At 45.3% G+C, this 18399-nt stretch overlaps 1 protein-coding gene across 16 annotated transcripts in view; it reads left to right on the top strand.

Moving 5' to 3' along the window:
* The first annotated feature begins 1269 nt into the window (after positions 1–1269).
* The window catches only part of TNIK (TRAF2 and NCK interacting kinase), a 458011-nt gene continuing 440881 nt past the window's right edge, over positions 1270–18399 (top strand). For 10 of the 16 annotated variants that reach the window (XM_068281018.1, XM_068281020.1, XM_068281026.1 and 7 more), the window contains exon 1: positions 1271–1551. In XM_068281018.1, the coding sequence (XP_068137119.1) occupies positions 1495–1551 (57 nt within the window). In that variant the 5' untranslated portion in view covers positions 1271–1494. Of the gene's footprint in view, positions 1552–18399 lie in introns of all 16 variants that reach the window. The other 6 variants (XM_068281032.1, XM_068281031.1, XM_068281030.1 and 3 more) reach the window with 2 other exon arrangements.

Raw genomic sequence — 18399 nt, 5'->3', positions numbered from 1 at the left:
CCTTGTACTACATGGAGGTGGTAAAACTGGTCAGTAATTGGCCAATCATAATTGAAAGTATGTATACCGGGCTTTAGCTTGGTAAACACACACACATTTTTGATTCATCAATCACTGATCAGATGTACCACCTCCATGCAGTGCCAGTTCTCCCATGAAGTAAGGTGAAACATTTGCACCAGGCAGCAGAGAGTACAGGGGCAGCATATTTGTACTGTGTTTACACTTACAGCATGCATTCAGAGTAGGAGGAGAAGTGATAGGAGAGCGAGGTTAAGAGGTCATCTTTGGGGAAAAGCAGCAGGTTGTGCTGTGAGGAGGTGACAGTGAGTGAGGAAGAGGGAGGCCAGAGAGCAGCAGTGTTTCACTTGACTTGCACAGCAGAAGGGAGGAGATGGCACTGCTGTCCTGACTGAGGAGGAAAGGAGGATGTCCGACTGGCTGAGGGCGAGCAGTTTATCACGGACTCCCAGCCAGCCAGTGCGTTATTATGTTGAGCTGTAGCATGTCATGTCTCACGTTGTTGTATACGCTCCCTTGCTGACTCTCAACATTAAATGAAAATTGTTGGGTGCTGTGCAATCATTCCAAAACGGGAAAGGGAGGGGGGCGCATCCTCATAAGTTTGCCTCAGGCAGCAGAAATTCTAGAAACAGCCCTGCCTCCATGTAGTAGGAGAGTTTACCTACACAATATCTATTGGCCCTCATACTACATTGGCCAATCAAAATTGAAGGTGTGTATCAGGCTTAACCCCTCTGCTTGCAGCTATCCTATCACCGATTGTTACCAAATTGTGTTGTGGGTCCAGCAATTTTTGAAGAAACTCTTAGTAACCATGGTTACTGGACAGAGTGTAACCATGGAGCCTATGTGACCCCGAAAGTGTTAACTGCAGGCACCAAGAAGCGTTTCTTGCCATTAACGAGTTAACCACAGCTAGCAGATCTGCTTTGCTTTTGAAAGCTGACAGGCCATGAATGGGACAATGTCACCCAGCAGAGCATCGCTGCTGTCATAAAAGGCAGAGATGCTATGGCAGGGGTACCCAGTATCCCAGCTTTCCTATAGCACAGAATGAATGGATGGGAACGCCATATAGACAGAGCCATGTTCATCAGTGAACGGGCTGCTTTTGTCTGCATGGCTCTTGTCATCTTTACATTATGATATAGCTTAGCAATAGCAATGAAAGGGCAAGGCAGGCGCTGCAACATTTCTCCGGAGAGACACACCTCCCCATGTCTGGTTCCTCCCAGGAAGCTGTGACAGGCTCTGCTCATCTGAGCAGCACTGTGTATGAGCCTCATTATTACAGTCCATGCATGCAGCTGCCATCCCGGTGTGCAGAGCCCCAGCATGTCCTGTGTGAATCCGCCCCCAGGTCCCCGCTGACACAAACAGCAGCCGCCGCGCACCTCTCAGGCTGCACGCTGGAATAAGGAACCAGGTGGATCGGCAGCCTAGCAGCAGCAGCAGCAGAGACAAGGGAATATGGCGAGCGACTCCCCAGCTCGCAGCCTGGATGAGATAGACCTGTCTGCACTGAGGGTAAGGGGCTGGCTGTGCATGCATGTGCCTCTGCTGCTGATACTACAGCCTTATCTCTTCCTCCATCACCATTCTCGGCCTGTCAGTCTCCGGAATGCATGCGTGTCAGGAGAGATGCTGTCTGTGTGCGGAGGGGGTTGCATCTTTGTATGGAGTGATTGACCTCATTTATGCACTATCCTTACTGACTTGGAATTACACTGTATTTGCTGATGATCCCAGCATCCAGCCTAATCAAGGCACCCAGCATTGTTTGCTCCATGCATCTGTCATTGTGAAGAGACAGTCAGTGCATGCAGGTGGCAGTCAGACTGATGCTGAGTGTTATGCCTGGTACACACCATGCAATATCCGATCGATCTGTCGAATCCATCACTTCTGACAGGTCAGATCAGGTTTCCGATTGATTTTTCTGATCGATTTTGTGATAAAACAATCGGACATCCGATTGGACCTGTCGGAAATGATCAATTCGACCCATCGATCTGATGAGAAATTGCATGGTGTGTACCAGGCATTGGTTTCTCTGCCATTGCCCTTCCTTTATTTCTGTGTCCCTATAGGTGAGCCAGCATGTATGTCATCAGTGTCTGCAGTGGGAAGCGAGCCACATCAGGGTCTCTCTCACCCACTCTCCCTTTTGTGTAGACATCACTCAGGAGAACATTCCTGAAATGTGCTTTTGCTGCTCAGATTGATTTAATATTTGGGGGCCCACGCTTCATTGTGAAGATTGCTTTCATTCGCAGGAGGGTTGCGTTTCAGCCATGGATCACACTTGCCATGAAGAGAATGTGGATTGCATTCCATGGCCAGTGCTTGCCTGCCTTTGAGACAATGAGCTTGATGGCATAGTAACCAGGCATTTATGCTGTGCCCTGAGGTCAGAGGTCTGCGGTGATAACAGACTATTAACATGAGATTTTCAGCTCCTTGTCCTTTCATGCCACTAGCAGGCTGATGCTAAGCTCAGCCTTCCTTCTCCCCTCCATCTAGCATTTCTTACAGCGTGCCATCCATTGTTACTAAGTGGATGCCATGTTAATTTTTTTCCTGACATGAATATGAGGATGTGTGCACAAATGGTGCTCTGTATTTGTTCTCTAGATGCTGATGACAGCGGTCAGTGAATGGCCAAGTGTCCTAACCTCATCCCTCCCTAAAATGACCTATGCTAATGAGATTGCAGCACAGTCTCACATGTCATACTCACATGGTCTGTGAGGAGAAAAAGCCTCTTTGTATGTCTTCATATGTCATACTGTTTCCCAGTCGGTGAGATTAAACATGGCCATGGCTAGTCAGATTGCTTGAATGAGAGACTTATCTCTGCTCCATTGCACAGGATTTCTGTCCATCTCTATCCAGGAGCAGTCAGTAAAAGTACAGGAAATAAAGATGCTTTCTTACATCAGGAGCCATGTTATCATCATCGTTATTATTGCCAAAGGCGGGTTGTGTGCTTTACACTCATCCTCTTCCAATACAATAACATACCCAGTGGTTGGTTTGTTGCTTTTGGGCCGTAAATGTGAGATTGTTAGATATTATAATGCATATTTACTAAGGTCTTTCCATTCTGACACTAGTCAGTGATATATGGCTGCAGCCAACTCGCGTATTAATTCTGTAGGACTTCAAAGAATTTATGATCTCTGTAGAAGGTCAGAAGCTATAGTGATGCATTGATGGCTTCCAGTCATTTCACAGTGTCTGAACTGGGATCAATAGTGCATTTGCTGCCTGAACCGAAAATAAAGAAGTGTTTAGAGTTGTCCTGTATTGTAATCCATTAGTCCAGCCCCCCAACCCATGCTTGTTTGCTTCCAGGTTTATATTGGGGATCCAATGTGCAGGGTAAAAAAAATCCTTGGCCATTGGGTGGCCTTTTCAGGGCAATTAAGGAACAGTACATATTGGTTTAAAAGAGCTCTAACAAAATGGGACACGAGTTTTTTTAAAAAAAAGAAGAAAAAAAATCTGGTTATTTGATATGCACTATCCCTGATAGTAACATGACATTGAGGAGTGTGTGAATGCTGAAGGAAACATCACAACATTCACTCTGCTTTAGCATGTATTATGAGGCCTAGTGATGTTTGCTGCCTTGTATGTGTGCATCCTGCTTGTTAGATACTTCATCTCCTGTCACCTGTATCTCCCAGAGTAATAAGGACTGTTTAATGGGTAGTCATGCTAATTTTCTTGGTCTAGTTAATTGTTTACCTAAAAGGCCTCTTTCATATAGACTTCCAGTTACAGTATGATGCAACCAAATGGGAGCGTTTGTAACCACGCATGTGTCAGCACTCAGCAGTTGACATGCAGTGCAGTGACTGCAGTTACAAACGCTCAAGTTCACATAACGTGTCATATTGACACAGTCTATATACCTACATGTGTATCTAGTATGGAAGTATTGTTTATGCTTAAATATAGGCTATTTGAGGATGTACAAAGTGTCCATTGTTTACTTGACTTGGTAAAAATGTTTCACTTGCATGGTGGGTAAGTGCATAGCACTCTTGCCTCACAAATCTTGGCAATTACACTATCTGCTTGGAACCTGAATATTCTCCCCATGTTTTGATATGCCTCTGGGTTTCTTCCCTTATTCCAAAAACATACCAGTAAGTTACCAGTAATTAGCTTCCACTGGCTTTGGATAAGACTTTGACTATGGTAGGGAATAAATTGTGACCTTGGCTGAGGAACTGTTATTTTCAGGAATTGTTGAATGCCAATATTGTCAGTACTATGTAAATACACAGTGAAAAAAAACACAAAACAATGATTCCCTTCTATTGGTTCTCGTTTCCTCTGTTGCTGTCCTCACCACTCTTGGTCCCTCTGTGTGCGGCATATGAGTAATCCAAGTATAAACCATAATGTAACATGCAATGCCATTTTGAGGACAAATATTTTCAGTACATATGTAAGTCTGTATGGTTTATATGCATCTCTGTCATAGAGATCCTGTGAGGCAGCAGTTTTTGGGTGCTACCCTTCCATTGCTAGTAACAACATGCTCTCCTCTGTTTTCTCAGATTTCTTCTTGCATTTATTTTGCAATTTTGCAAACCTTATGGTTTACTGTGGAAAATGCTTTTTTTCCACTTCCACCATATCAGTTAATGAAAATGTAATTACAAATGATCAACTTATGAATGTTTGAGGGCCCTTTCACACTGTGGCGGTTCATCGCGGCGATTTACTGCACTGCTCCCGCAGGACAATGACAGTCTATAGGTGCTTTAATGTTACCTACAGTGCAATGTGCCAGAAGTCCTCAATCTGACGTGCTTCCATAACTACGTTAGCACGTGTATCTGCGTCAGACCAGAAGTCATGTAAGTCTATGGTGATGCAGGTATTTTAAAAATCTTGATGGTGGCAGTGCGGCGCGCATGCGCGGAAGCGTATTTTTACAGTACGCTTCCATGCACTTCCTTGTACCTGAAACAGGAAGTGACTGCAAGCATGTATCACTTCCTGTTTGGCCAAAAGGCCTGTACTGCACCGCACTGCAACGGTGATGCAAAAATACCTCAGGCACACCTGAACTAGGAGGGATATGGAGGCTGACATTTATTCCCTTTTAAACAATGCAGAATCTCTGTCTCTTATAGCCAGTTCACACTGCACTTAAAAACTTATCCTTCAAACAGATCAGTCAGTGCGACACATCTGTCGATCCGGAATAATCAGAGACTCCCTATAGTTGCGGTCCATTTGCCAGAATGGACCAAACAGATCGGTTTCAAATGGACTGGTTTAAATGGATACTATTGATTAACGGGGGATCCATTCACATCTATTGGGATCCATTCACATCTATTGGGATCCATTCCGTTTCGCTCCGCTTAACAAAAGGTTTTTTAGGACAGTGTGAACCTTTCCTTGGCTATAAATCCTGAGCAAGCATGGTGATCAGGTGTTTGTGACTGAAGTCTGACTGGATTAGCTGCATGCTTGTTTCAGGTGCGTGTGTCAGACACTACTGCAACCAAAGAGATTAGCAGGCCTGCCAGGCAACTAGTATTGTTTAAAAGATAAATACTGTATGTCAGCCATCCTAAAGTATAGTACCGATGGCCATATAGATTTGGGATCTTCACCAACAAGCGATTGTTCCCCGATTATCTGGCCAAAGTAGCAAGCTTTGTTCTTGCCGTACTAAACGAACAATCATGTAAACACACGATCGTGGATCGTAACGATCCTCTGGGATTCGATCAAGCATGGCGGTTTTTCAAAAATGAACGATCTGCGTGGGTGGCATGTTTCATTAAACATCGTATAACAATTTTTTTGTTAATCGATGTAATCATTCATTACGAAAAATAGATTGCAAAAATGTGGTCGTGGATATGGGCCTTAAAGGGACTCCGAGCAGTGCAGAAACTATGGAAAGTTGCATACCATTTTGAAGCTCTCTTTCCAACTACACCTAAACCGCCACCCTACGCCTTTTAGTTTTCGTTATTTTCGCGATCAAATTCGCGTTTGCCGTGACTTCGATCGCAAAAATAGCAAAAACTAAAAGGCGTAGGGTAGTGGTTTATATCGTTGGAAAGAGGAGAAAGAGCGTTTCAAAATGGTATGCATCTTTCCATAGTTTCTGCACTGCTCGGAGTCCCTTTAATCCGCTTACTTCAGATGTACTTTAAAATCTATTTTGATCTTTTTATCTTGAAGTTTATAGACAACACTCCGAGAGTCTGTCTAGGTGCAACATAATATTATTATATGACAATATATAATAGGGTTCAGTCTAGATGATCTGCTACATTTTAACTATATCATATGACTGCACTTTAAGTCTTGTTAGCGTAGCAGCTTTGGTACCACATTGCCAGTAAGAATGTGTTTATCAGGTGGTAAACAATATTTCCCTGCATTGTTTAGCATAAAAGCAGAAAGTTTTAAAGATTATCGTATCTCTAAACAGTTGTCCTGAGTGTTTTCTATATTTGCAATAACACTCTCCATAATCATTGTCTGAATCTTAGTTAAAAACATGTTAAATGGTAGAGTTGCTTGTAGCCATGAGGACACAGCTGTGCAGTTGATATATTTGAGGTTTATTTTGTATGCACTTTAGGTATTATGATTTAGTATTGATATAGTGCTGACATGTTCCATCATATTTTACAGTGTGTGTGTGTAAAATATCACTGTCTGATCCCTCCCATAGTCATATGCCCATCGTAGTCTAAGGCTGGGCATACACGGCTAGATAGTGCGCCGGTATCGAGTCAGCGGCTCGATGCCGGCGCGTCACCGCTTGCCCACGTGTGCACGCGGATCGATTCCCGCTCGTCCCCGCGGGCGCTTTCTAATCAGCGCTTCATTTTTTCTATTGTTCTGTCCGCCAGTATAGAGCACGGAATCGATCCGGCGGGCAATCAGACCTGTCGGAAATGATCAATCGAGCCATCAGCGGCTCGATTGATAAGAAGAAACAAGACGTGTATGCCCAGCATAAGCCCAGTTTAGGGGAAACTGACTTGTACGAAATGTATTTGTATGGTTTTGGGATGTGGGAGGAAACCAGAGTGCCCAGAGGAAACCCACACAGACACAGGGAGAGCATTTAAACTCCATGCAGAAAGTACCCTGGGTGGAATTCAAACCGAGGAATAAGTCATTTGAGGATTCAATGTTGAGAACTTTGAGAGAATTGAAGTACTCTAGCTGGATGGCAGAGGCATTGTGAGAAGACAAGTATACTTCACCACACTAACAAAGTGAATCAAGAACAAGGTCTACACATGTGATCGGGGACTTGAGGTTGCCAGAGTACTCCGATTCTCTTGGGCTCAGTTTATGGTTAAATGTAATTGAGTGAGCTCTTAGCCATAGGGGGGCACCTGGTGAAGTTGGTTCTGGATGCCCTTCTCTGATTAGCTTGCTTTTGTTCACGGCACAAGGTGACATGCGCTTGAACAAGATTCATACATATTTGAACAAGGTCACACCAATCTTTGTCGAAGAACTCTGACATGGGAGAATATGGACTAACCTTTTGTTTATGCATACATGTTTCTACTATGTTTAATTCCTCTATTACTTTTTAAACAATTTTTCTATGATTGCACTTTTTGCTCTTTTGTAAATCCAATGTTTATAGCGCATACTTAGAAGTGATAAGTTCCTAGTTTGCCACAATTCTGGAAACCGTATTGAAAGTACTTTAGGTTGAATTTGGGAGGGTAATAAGTTAGTTTAGTCATTGCCACTGTAAATACTTTCTCATAGCCAAACTCATTGAGACTGTTCTCATATTCCTATAAATCTTATTCCAACATTTAGGCTAGTTACACACTGGGACATTGCGTTATAGTGGGCGTTATGGTCCCATAACATCCCCTAATGCAACGCCTGCTGGTGTTTGTAGAGGACGTTGAGTGAGCCGCGTTAAGCGGCTCTTTCCGCATTAGGGCAGTAGGAGTGGCGCTGATTGGCCGGCGGGACCATGTGATGCGCAGTGAAACACTTTGCATCACGTGGTACCGCCAGCCAATCAGCGGCCACCAGTGCAGTGCATATTGAGTAGCCAGGTGCGCGGCTACGTAGCGGCCTCTCCCCGCCTCCTCTCCGCCCCAACACTGAGCATGTGCAAACAGTCTAACGCGGCTTAAGCCTCTGGAATGCTATAGTATGCTGCACGTTCTGAAGAACGTGCAGCGTTACATGTAACGCAACGTGGGCAGTGTGAACAGCCCCATTGACTTTGTATTGCTGTGAGTTGGGGAGCGTTACAGGCTGCACTAAAGTGCGCCTGTAACGTCCATGTGTGGAAGCAGCCTGAAGGCATAGATATTCCTGTAATCTCATCTTGTTTTATATAGTACCAGTAATTTATTTATCTGCTTCTATGTAAAGAGGTTGATATCCATGAATTACCCCTAGACGTATTTCTACAGAGGGATTCTTAATATGTGCCTGAATACTCAACCAGCCCAGTTGGAGCACATGCAAAATGGAAAAAAAGTCATATCTTTATGTATTGAAAATATTCTAGGCCTGGAGCGCCTCTGTTAAAGGCATGCAAATTAAGTGCAGGAGAACTTGTCCCCTACTTTCAAGGAATGTGGTGCACGGTAATTAATTTCTGAGATATCCACCAAATAAAATCTTTAGTATCAAAAGCTGGCGGAGAATACGTATTAGGGCTCTTTTCCACTAGCAATTGCTAAACGCTAGAGATTTTTGAATAAGCAATGCACTTGACAATTGGGTGCTCTATATTATCAGAAATTGGGCATACCTAACCTTTGCTGTGGCTTACACTACTCCCGTCAACCATGCTTTTTTGTGGCTCTAGGTAAAGAATACTGATTTTTTTTTTTTTTGATTTTTTTTTTTTTTTTTTCACTTGCATAGATTATTTTTTGTCATAGGTACTGGCTGTGCTTTCAAGTAGAACAGCAATTTTGGTAAGGTAGCCATTCATAACCGCAATCATTCCAAACCAGGAAATCCAGTATCTGCTCTATACCTCGAAGTATACGTTTACGGCTTTTACTTCATACTTTTTTTCTTTTCTTTTTTTTTTTTTATTTGTTGTCAGTGATGTTTAATGCCAACGCTAATATTTTTTTTGAATTATTGACCTTAAAGTGCAGTGAGCATTAGCACACTTTATTTTCACAATGAACATCCCTATAGGGTGGTTCGTAACATAGCATTCCGTTGGAAGGACCAGGTATTGTGGGAATTGCCATTGCTTGCCTACCATTTGGCTACTCTAGTAGCGTGCTCCTGTCTGCAATGCATGCCAGGATGTGCATGTCGCAGTGCATTCTAGGAGTTGTAGTTTGTACACCTCCCCAGCAGGAGATGTACTTCTATCTACTTACTACAACTCCAGGCATGCATTGCGCCATACATCTCATGGCATACATTGTAGCTGGGAGCTTGCTCACAGGCAGAAATGCGGCCAGCTGTGACGGGTGATGGCAACCTTTACCGTAGGTAAGCAGTGGTGCTCCCCCTAACCCCCAGCCCCTCTAATGGCATACTGTTAGGAACCTCCCTGATGTGGAAGTTCATTTTGGGAAAAAATAAAAAAAAGGTGCAAGGGTGCTCAGGTCCCTTTTTAACGCCCAAAACACGAGTAACATGAATCCAACATGTCAGTACATTTGGTAGGCTAATTAGGGGTTGTGTGTTCTATAGCTTCAGATCATCAGCATACAGACTTGATTTACATTTAGTATTACCGGTAATTACGTAAAGGTGTTTTTTTTTTTTTGTTTGTTTTTTCTTCCCTTCCTCTATTCAATCCCTAGTTCAGTGTACTGGCTAGTCATTGAATTTGTTTTATGGCTGTGCCTAATATTTATTAGTCAAGCTTAGTAGTTGAGACTCTTCCTCTCTGACTAATAGCAGGACAAACGGTGGACTTGCAGTCTTCACTAGAGAAGAAAATGCTAGTAAGAGTCAGAATGTGGAGGATGACAAATACTTATATGATTGGAGTTTGTGACATGCAGTGAGGAATAGTAGATGATCCCCTTCTGATTTTGCTTGTTTTTTCTCTGACAAGAAAGGACCAGTCTATAAATGTAATGGTAGGTTTATTGTATCTTCAAGAGACAGACTAACAAGGGAAAAAAAACCCTCAAAAACCTGGTGCCCCAAGTCAGAGCTTGATATGCATTGTAATGAGTGAAATTAGTTATTGGTCCCACTATCAAAAGATGACTAAGTACTTGGCAAAACACTTGTTGGCCATCACGAAGGTCAGACGTTTCTTGTATTTGTTCACCAGATTTGCCAACATCTCAGGAGTAACTTTGGCCCTCCTCTTTGCAGATCTCCTAAGTCCGTAATGTTTCGAGGCTGATGTATGGCAACTCAAACCTTCTGCTCCCTCCACAGATTTTTCTACCTGGCTAGGCTACTTCAGTACCTTAATGTGCTTCTGCTACTCCTTTGTTGCCTTGGCCATGTGTTTTGGGTCATTGCATGCTGGAAGACCCATCTTCAGTGTTCTGCCTGAGGGATGCAGATTCTCGCCCAAAGCTTTAAAGGGAACCAGAGACGAACGTATGTTGAAAATGTAACAAAGATGTTCTACACACCTGGGGCTTTCTCCCCCCCTTCCCCCCCCCCCCCCCCCCCAGGATCGTTTGGATCGCTCCTAAGCCGCCCTCCTCCACTGCCTCTATCGTCGGTACCAGGTCCCGTCACTTCTGCCGGATGCAGCCAGTCTTTTGCATGCACAGGGGCTCCCTCCGGCTCTGTACGCATGCGCTTGCGCAGTACGGACGGAGCGCACTGCTGTTGCGTCGACTGGCTCAACTGGCCGAAATGACGGGACCTGGTACCGGCGGACAAAGGCAGCGGAGAAAGGCGGCATAGGAGCGATCTCTGGTTCTCTTTAAGGCTCATTAGCCCGAGGGATGGAGATTCTCATCCAAAGCTTTAAAAGACAACTGAAGTGAGAGGTATATGGAGGCTGCCATATTTATTTCCTTCTAAACAATACCAGTTGCAGCCCTGCTGATCTTATGCCTCTAATGCTGGATCCACACGGTGCGTTCGCGCACTCGATTTCCCGCTCGATTCCCGTCGGTTCGTTTATTTCCAACATGTCCGATTTGGATTTCGATGGATCGTTAGGTCGATTCGGCATACTTTGCATGCGAATCGACCTAACGATCCATCGAAATCCAAATCGGTCATGTTGGAAATAAACGAATCGAGCGGGAAATCGAGTGCGCGAACGCACTGTGTGGATCCAGCATAATACTATTTAGCCATAGACCTAGAACAAGCATGCAGCAGATCAGGTGTTTCTGACATTATTGTCAGATCTGACAAGATTACCTGCATGCTTGTTTCTGGTGTTATTCAGACACTACTGCAGCCACATAGATCAGCAGGACTGCCAGGCAACTGATATTGTTTACAAGGAAATAAATACGGCAGTCTCCATGTTCTTCTCACAATGCGTTTCCACTTCCGTGCTTCACTGTGGGGATGGTCTTATTTGAGTTATACTCAGTAGTTTTCTTCCTCCAAACACAGCTGTTTGAGTTGGTTCCAAGAGCTCTATTTTGCCATCATCTGACCATATAGCACTTTCTCCCAAGCCTTCTGTAATCACTTTTATTGGCAAACTTAAGACAGGCCATTTAATGTGCCTGCTTAATCAGTGGTACCTATTATTATTATTATTATTATTATTATTATTATTATTATAAATGCTGCAAAAATTTGATCCATTATGGTGTAGTGTGTGTGAACCAATGGTGTTTTAATAGTTAATGAACTCTTCCCATGTAGTTATGGGCTGATCCCTGACACCATTATCATGATCATCCACAGCTCATGAGGCAAGATCTTGCCTGGAGCCCCAGACCGAAGGAGAATGATGGTCATTTTATGTTTCTTAAAGGGAAGGTCCAAGCAAAATGACTTTTCAAAAGCTTGCAATTACTTTAAACCATAGACCCTGAACAATCATGCAGTAGAATAGATAAACGTGTTTCTGACATGAAATCTGAATGTCATACTGCAAACTATATACAATAGCATTGTTTATTCATTTTGCCAAATTGATGATTAATATCTAATACTCAGTGCTACTTTGATGGTCATTTTATGTTTCTTAAAGGGAAGGTCCAAGCAAAATTAAAAAAATGAGTTTCACTTACCTGGGGCTTCTACCAGGCCTATGCAGCCATCCTGTGCCCTCGTAGTCTTCACTGCTACTCCAGTCCCCCGCTGGCAGCATGCCGACCTCGGAGGTCGGTGGGCCGCACTGCATACATTTTTACGCATTCCCGCTAGTGCAGGAACATTCTCGCATACATTTTTATGCGTTAGTGGTTCATAAATTTTTACGCATTGAACCACTAACGCGTAAAAATGTATTTGTTAATGTTCCTACACTAGCGGGAATGCGTAAAAATGTACGTAATGCGGCCCACCGACCTCCGAGGTCGGCATGCTGTCAGTGGGGTACTGGAGCAGCAGTGAGTGACTACGAGGGCACAGGATGGCTGCATGGGGCTGGTAGAAGCCCCAGGTAAGTGAAACTAATTTTTTTAATTTGCTTGGACCTTCCCTAACCACTTGACGACCAGTGGATTTCTGTTTGATCTGTGCTGCGTGGGCTCTCTAGCCCGCAGCACAGATCAGGATTATGCCAGGGCGATCAGACTTACCCCCTTTTTTCCCCACTAGGGGGATGTCCTGCTGGGGGGGTCTGATCGCTGCCGGCTCTCTGCGCTTTGCGGGGGGCTCTTCAAAGCCCCCCTCCGTAGCGCTTTCGGCGCTCCCTCTCCCTCCCTCTCCCTTCCCCTCTGATATCCGTCCTGCACATTGTAGGATAGGCTTCAGCCTATCATATGCCGGCGATCCCCAGCCAATCAGAGGCCGGGGATCGCCGATCTGCCTTACGGCGCTGCTGCGCAGCAGCGCCGTATGATGTAAACAGCGGGGATTTCTTACCCGCGTGTTTACATTTTGCCGGCGAGCCACGATCGGCAGCTCTCCGGCTGTTCACAGAGACAGCCTCCGTGAACGGACATGGAAAGGCCGTTTCCATGGAAACCCACAGACGACCAGTTTACGCCAATCGGCGTTAGCTGGTCGTCAAGAGGTTAAGAAACATAAAATGACCAAAGTAGCACTGAGTATTAGATATTAATCATCAATTTGGCAAAATGAGTTAAAATGAATAAACAATGCTATTGTATATAGTTTGCAGTATGGCATTCAGATTTCATGTCAGAAACACGTTTATTTATTTTACTGCATGATTGTTCAGGGTCTATGGTTTAAAGCGAACCTCCGGACTCAGGGGCGTAACTAGAAATCACTGGGCCCCCCTGCGAATATTTGGATGGGGCCCCCCCCATAGGTGCCAAATAATCGTAATGGGGCAGCCAGCGTTTCACTGTAAATTAATTGTAAAGTGGGCAGCATTTTACCAGACAATCGTAATGTGGGCCAGAAAATCGTAATGTGGGCAGAGTTCACCAGAAAATCGTAATGTGGGCCTTTAGAAAATCGTAATGTGGGCAGAGTTCACCAGAAAATCGTAATGTGGGCAGAGTTCGCCAGAAAATCGTAATGTGGGCACCAGTCACCAGAAAATCGTAACGTGAGCAGCAGTCACCAGAAAATTGTAACGTGGACAGCATTCACCAGACAATCGTAATGTGGGCAGTGTTCACCAGAAAATCGTAATGTGGGCCAGAAAATCGCAATGTGGGCAGAGTTCACCAGAAAATCGTAATGTGGGCAGCGTTCACCAGAAAATTGTAACATGGACAGCATTCACCAGACAATCGTAATGTGGGCAGTGTTCACCAGAAAATCGTAATGTGGGCCAGAAAATCGCAATGTGGGCAGAGTTCACCAGAAAATCGTAATGTGGGCAGCGTTCACCAGAAAATTGTAACATGGACAGCATTCACCAGACAATCGTAACATGGGCAGTGTTCACCAGAAAATCGTAATGTGGGCCAGAAAATCGCAATGTGGGCAGCAGACACCTGAAAATCGTAATGTGGGCAGCAGACGCCTGAAAATCGTAATGTGGGCAGCAGACACCTGAAAATCGTAATGTGGGCAGCAGACACCTGAAAATCGCAATGTGGGCAGCAGTGACCAGAAAATCGCAATGTGGGCAGCAGTGACCAGAAAATCGCAATGTGGGCAGCAGTGACCAGAAAATCGCAATGTGGGCAGCAGTGACCAGAAAATCGCAATGTGGGCAGCAGTGACCAGAAAATCGCAATGTGGGCAGCAGACACCAGAAAATCGCAATGTGGGCAGCAGACACCAGAAAATCGCAATGTGGGCAGCAGACACCAGAAAATCGCAATGTGGGCAGCAGACACCAGAAAATCGCAATGTGGGCAGCAGACACCAGAAAATCGCAATGTGGGCAGCAGACACCAGAAAATCGCAATGTGGGCAGCAGACACCAGAAAATCGCAATGTGGGCAGCAGACACCAGAAAATCGCAATGTGGGCAGCAGACACCAGAAAATCGCAATGTGGGCAGCAGACACCAGAAAATCATAATGTGGGCAGCAGACACCTGAAAATCGTAATGTGGGCAGCAGACACCTGAAAATCGCAATGTGGGCAGCAGTGACCAGAAAACCGTAATGTGGGCAGCAGACACCTGAAAATCGTAATGTGGGCAGCAGACACCTGAAAATCACAATGTAGGCAAAAAAATGCACCTGTGGAAAAAAAACAATTCACTTACCTGACAGAAGTCTTCTCCTCTCCCGGCATCTGGCTCGCAGCTCCCCGAGTCCTCCTGCAGCACATCTCCCGCGCTGACAGGTAGAGTGCAGGGCTACGGCAAGATGGCTGCCGAAGCCCTGTACTAGAGACACAAATAGTCTCCAGTGTAGGGCTTCTTCGGCGGCCATCTTGCCGTAGCCCTGCTCTGCCTGCCGGAGACTATGCAGGCTGCTGGAGCGGGGCTGCGGGGAATGAACTGGCGCAGCGTCTATTAGACGCTGCGGCCAGTTGAGCACCTTGCTGGGGGGTCCAGAGCAGCGCTCCCCCCACGCACAGTGAGCGGGCCCCCAGAGCAGCCCCGGGCCCCCCTGCGGCTGAGGGGGTCGCATCCCCGGTAGGTACGCCGGTGTCCGGACTAAAAAGTGACTCGGCAGCACTGAAAAGGCTTGGTGTTTCTTTAACAGTTTCACAGCATCAGAACTTTGTTTCTCTTATCCAAGCCTCATTTTTAGCTGCACAGAAGAAAACTGCCTGGGCTTTTTTCCCCTGATGCTGTGCAAAGCATGATGGGATTTCTGATGATGTTGTTCTCGTTCTGCTGTTTTGGTGCAATTTTTTTTTTTTTTTTTGACATTTTGAATTTGACATTTGAAGCCTAGCGTGTGCAGCTGGGAGGGGTTATCAGGACACAGGACAGTTGGAACTGTGTCTCCTGCTCCTTGTCACCTCCTTTCAACCAAAAAGATGGCTGCCCCCATGACAAAGATGGCAGCCCCCATGAATCACAAACATTTGCCTGTTCTTTTAAAACAGTGGGTAAGAGATTATATTACCTATCTATTCTAATTAACATAACTAATGTAATTTGATGACAGTATGTTTGTTTAGGCTGAAGTTCCCCTTTAAAGTAATTGCAAGCTTTTGAAAAGTTAACGTTCTTCTTCAGGCATTATGCAGAACTGGATCAGGAGCATACAAAAGTGAATGTAACATTCAGAGACTTATACAGTATGATTCTGTAGGCTCAATCTGACTGTCACACAGTTTTACCTCTTTTGAAATGTAAAAAGCCCTCATCAGTACTCAGATCTATTGAACCCTGGCAGCATGACCCTGCCAAAAGCCCAGGTAACATCTGTGTTGTTATAATTGGTCTGACTACAAGCCTAGTGATACAGTACTTTCTGTACTATCTCTAAAGGACTTGCATATTGCCTTGCAAAGTTCCTAGACAACTTCAAAAAGTTCCGGAATTGTGCTGTATCTGTAAATTTTCAGGATAATGCGGCTTAGAGAATTCTTCCATGACCAGCCTACTGCTATAGAATTGACAGGCCCAACACAATCAAGCCAGAACGCACCACAAATAAACCACAACACACCTCAAAATAGATTCACAGTTGATTTTGATTCCTCCAGTGGGGGGAACTAGGGCTGGCTAAATACACTGAAAAATTCAGAAACTACGTGAAAACGGCCATTTTGAATAAGCAATGGCTGGAACAGAAGAACCTTCACCCTGGGAAAGGAAGGCTAAAAGGACTCAAAGAAACCACAAGGACATCACCATAAAACCAGCTGACAAAGTGGGTGCAATAGTATTGTGGAATACCACTGACTATATCAAGGAGGAAAAAGACAACTTCTAAACACCTGCCACTATGGACAGCTGAGCCGTGATCCCACTACAAAATACACAAGGGAACTTAGGGCTCTCATAAAACAACTTCCAACCGCATTACAACATCTACTGAGATTAATACCAGCAACACCTTGTGTTGGTACACTCTATATGCTGCCCAAGATGCACAAAGAGTGTAAACTGGGGCGACCAATAGTTTGAGGCTTGGCATGCTTAAAGAGAGTCTGAAGCCAAATTAAAAATGGCTTTTAAGCTTATATTCAGCAGGGGCATGTTTGCCCCTGCTAAAACGCTGCTATCCCGCGGCATAACAAGGGGTCTTTACCCGCCAAATCCCCCCTGCTACCTCCGGGGTGCGCTTACGTGTGAGGCAGGGATATGAGCCGCAGCCCTGCCTCACACGTGTCTATCAGCGGCGGATCTCCGCCTCTCCCCCGCCCCTCTGTCTTCCTTCAATGAGAGGGGTGGGGGAGAGGCGGAGATCTGCAGATGACAGACGCATGAGAGGCAGGGCTGCAGCTCATAGCCCTGCCTCACATGGAAGCGCACAGGGGCAGCAAAATCCACAAACAAGTTGGTTGTGGATTTTGCAGGGGGATTTGAGGGGTAAAGACCCCTCGTTATGCCGCGGGATAGCGGCGGTTTAGCAGGGGCAAACATGCCCCTGCTGAATATAAGCTTAAAAGCCATTTTTTATCTGGCTTCAGACTCTCTGTAAAGAAAATATTTCAGGATGGCTGGTCAGCATGCTGAAACCCATGGTGATGAACACGGAAAGTTACAAACTGGCTACCATAGACTTAGTAAGGAAACAAGGCTCTGGACCCACTTTTAGAGTGGGCCATCCTTGCTTCCATGGATGTGGAAACACTGAATACAAATATGCCACACGAGGATGGCATTGCAGGTTGCAAACATTTTTCTTCGGTGCCACCTTGTCGCAGTATCAGTGATACCTGTCATGAGGTTCATCCTCACCCACAATTACTTCACCTTTGGTCGGAAGGTTTACCAGCGAAGGATGGAAACATGCTTTACGCCCCAGGATGCTAACCTGTTCATGGCAAAATTGGAAAGTGATTTTTCTCTAACCCTTAGCTGGGATACGTCCTTAGGAGTATGGTGACGCCCAGTCACCTGATGAAACACAAAAAAGAAAAGTATAAAAAGCTCCCGCCCTCTCCAATCCCCAGTTTAATTTGTGTTTCTGCCCGGAAACACAGGGAAAAGTTTGCTCCCGTTTTTTGTTTTTTCTTCTCTCACCAGAGGGTGAGAGGGGTTTACCTGGAAGGAGCCTGAGAGGAATGGGAGTCGGAGATGCTTCGGTTCCGTGTGCCGCCATTACACGCTGAACGCCTGGTAGCAAGTGGGGCCAGTGGTTTCCTTCCTCCTGCGTGATTCACCTATGCCGGTTTATGTGGGTTTCCGGCAAGTGAGGCGCATGCGTACTTCCGGCGGAAGAGGTTGAGCGGGCCGGAAGTGGTAATTAATGCGGGGCCTTCCTGGATTATTTCAACGAGCGCTGCGCCGATGGCCGCGCTGTTACGGAGGTTCTTGCTGCCAGAAACCTGTGGTGATGTCTACCTCCTCAGGAGCCCCCGCGGCAGCGCTGCCGGCAGAAGGCAATTCTACAACCCAAGCAGCGTCCACATCTCCAGCACAGCCTGAGGGTGTGGTAAGTGGGAGATTTGGTTCTCCCTGATAAGTAACCCTGTTTTCATTGCGCAGTAATTTTAACCAGGGTTTTTTTCTATGTCTCCTTTCTCTCTCCTGTTGTTGGTTTCAGGGAGTGGAGTCTAAATCTGGTGGATCTGGCAAATCCAGATCAAAAAAGTGCTGCCAGTGTTCTTCTAAATTGCCTGCTGGCTATGCTAAAGCCTTATGTCAGACTTGTATTGATGCTGTGATAGCCTCTGAGTCCTCTTCTATCTTTAAAAATGTGATGCGATCTGTTAGAAAGGATATGACGGTGGCATTTGACA

Source organism: Hyperolius riggenbachi, chromosome 4, assembly GCF_040937935.1.
Source record: "Hyperolius riggenbachi isolate aHypRig1 chromosome 4, aHypRig1.pri, whole genome shotgun sequence".
Lineage (NCBI taxonomy): Eukaryota > Metazoa > Chordata > Amphibia > Anura > Hyperoliidae > Hyperolius > Hyperolius riggenbachi.
Note: the sequence above shows the minus strand (reverse complement) of the source record. Positions and strands in the feature narration are given on the sequence as shown.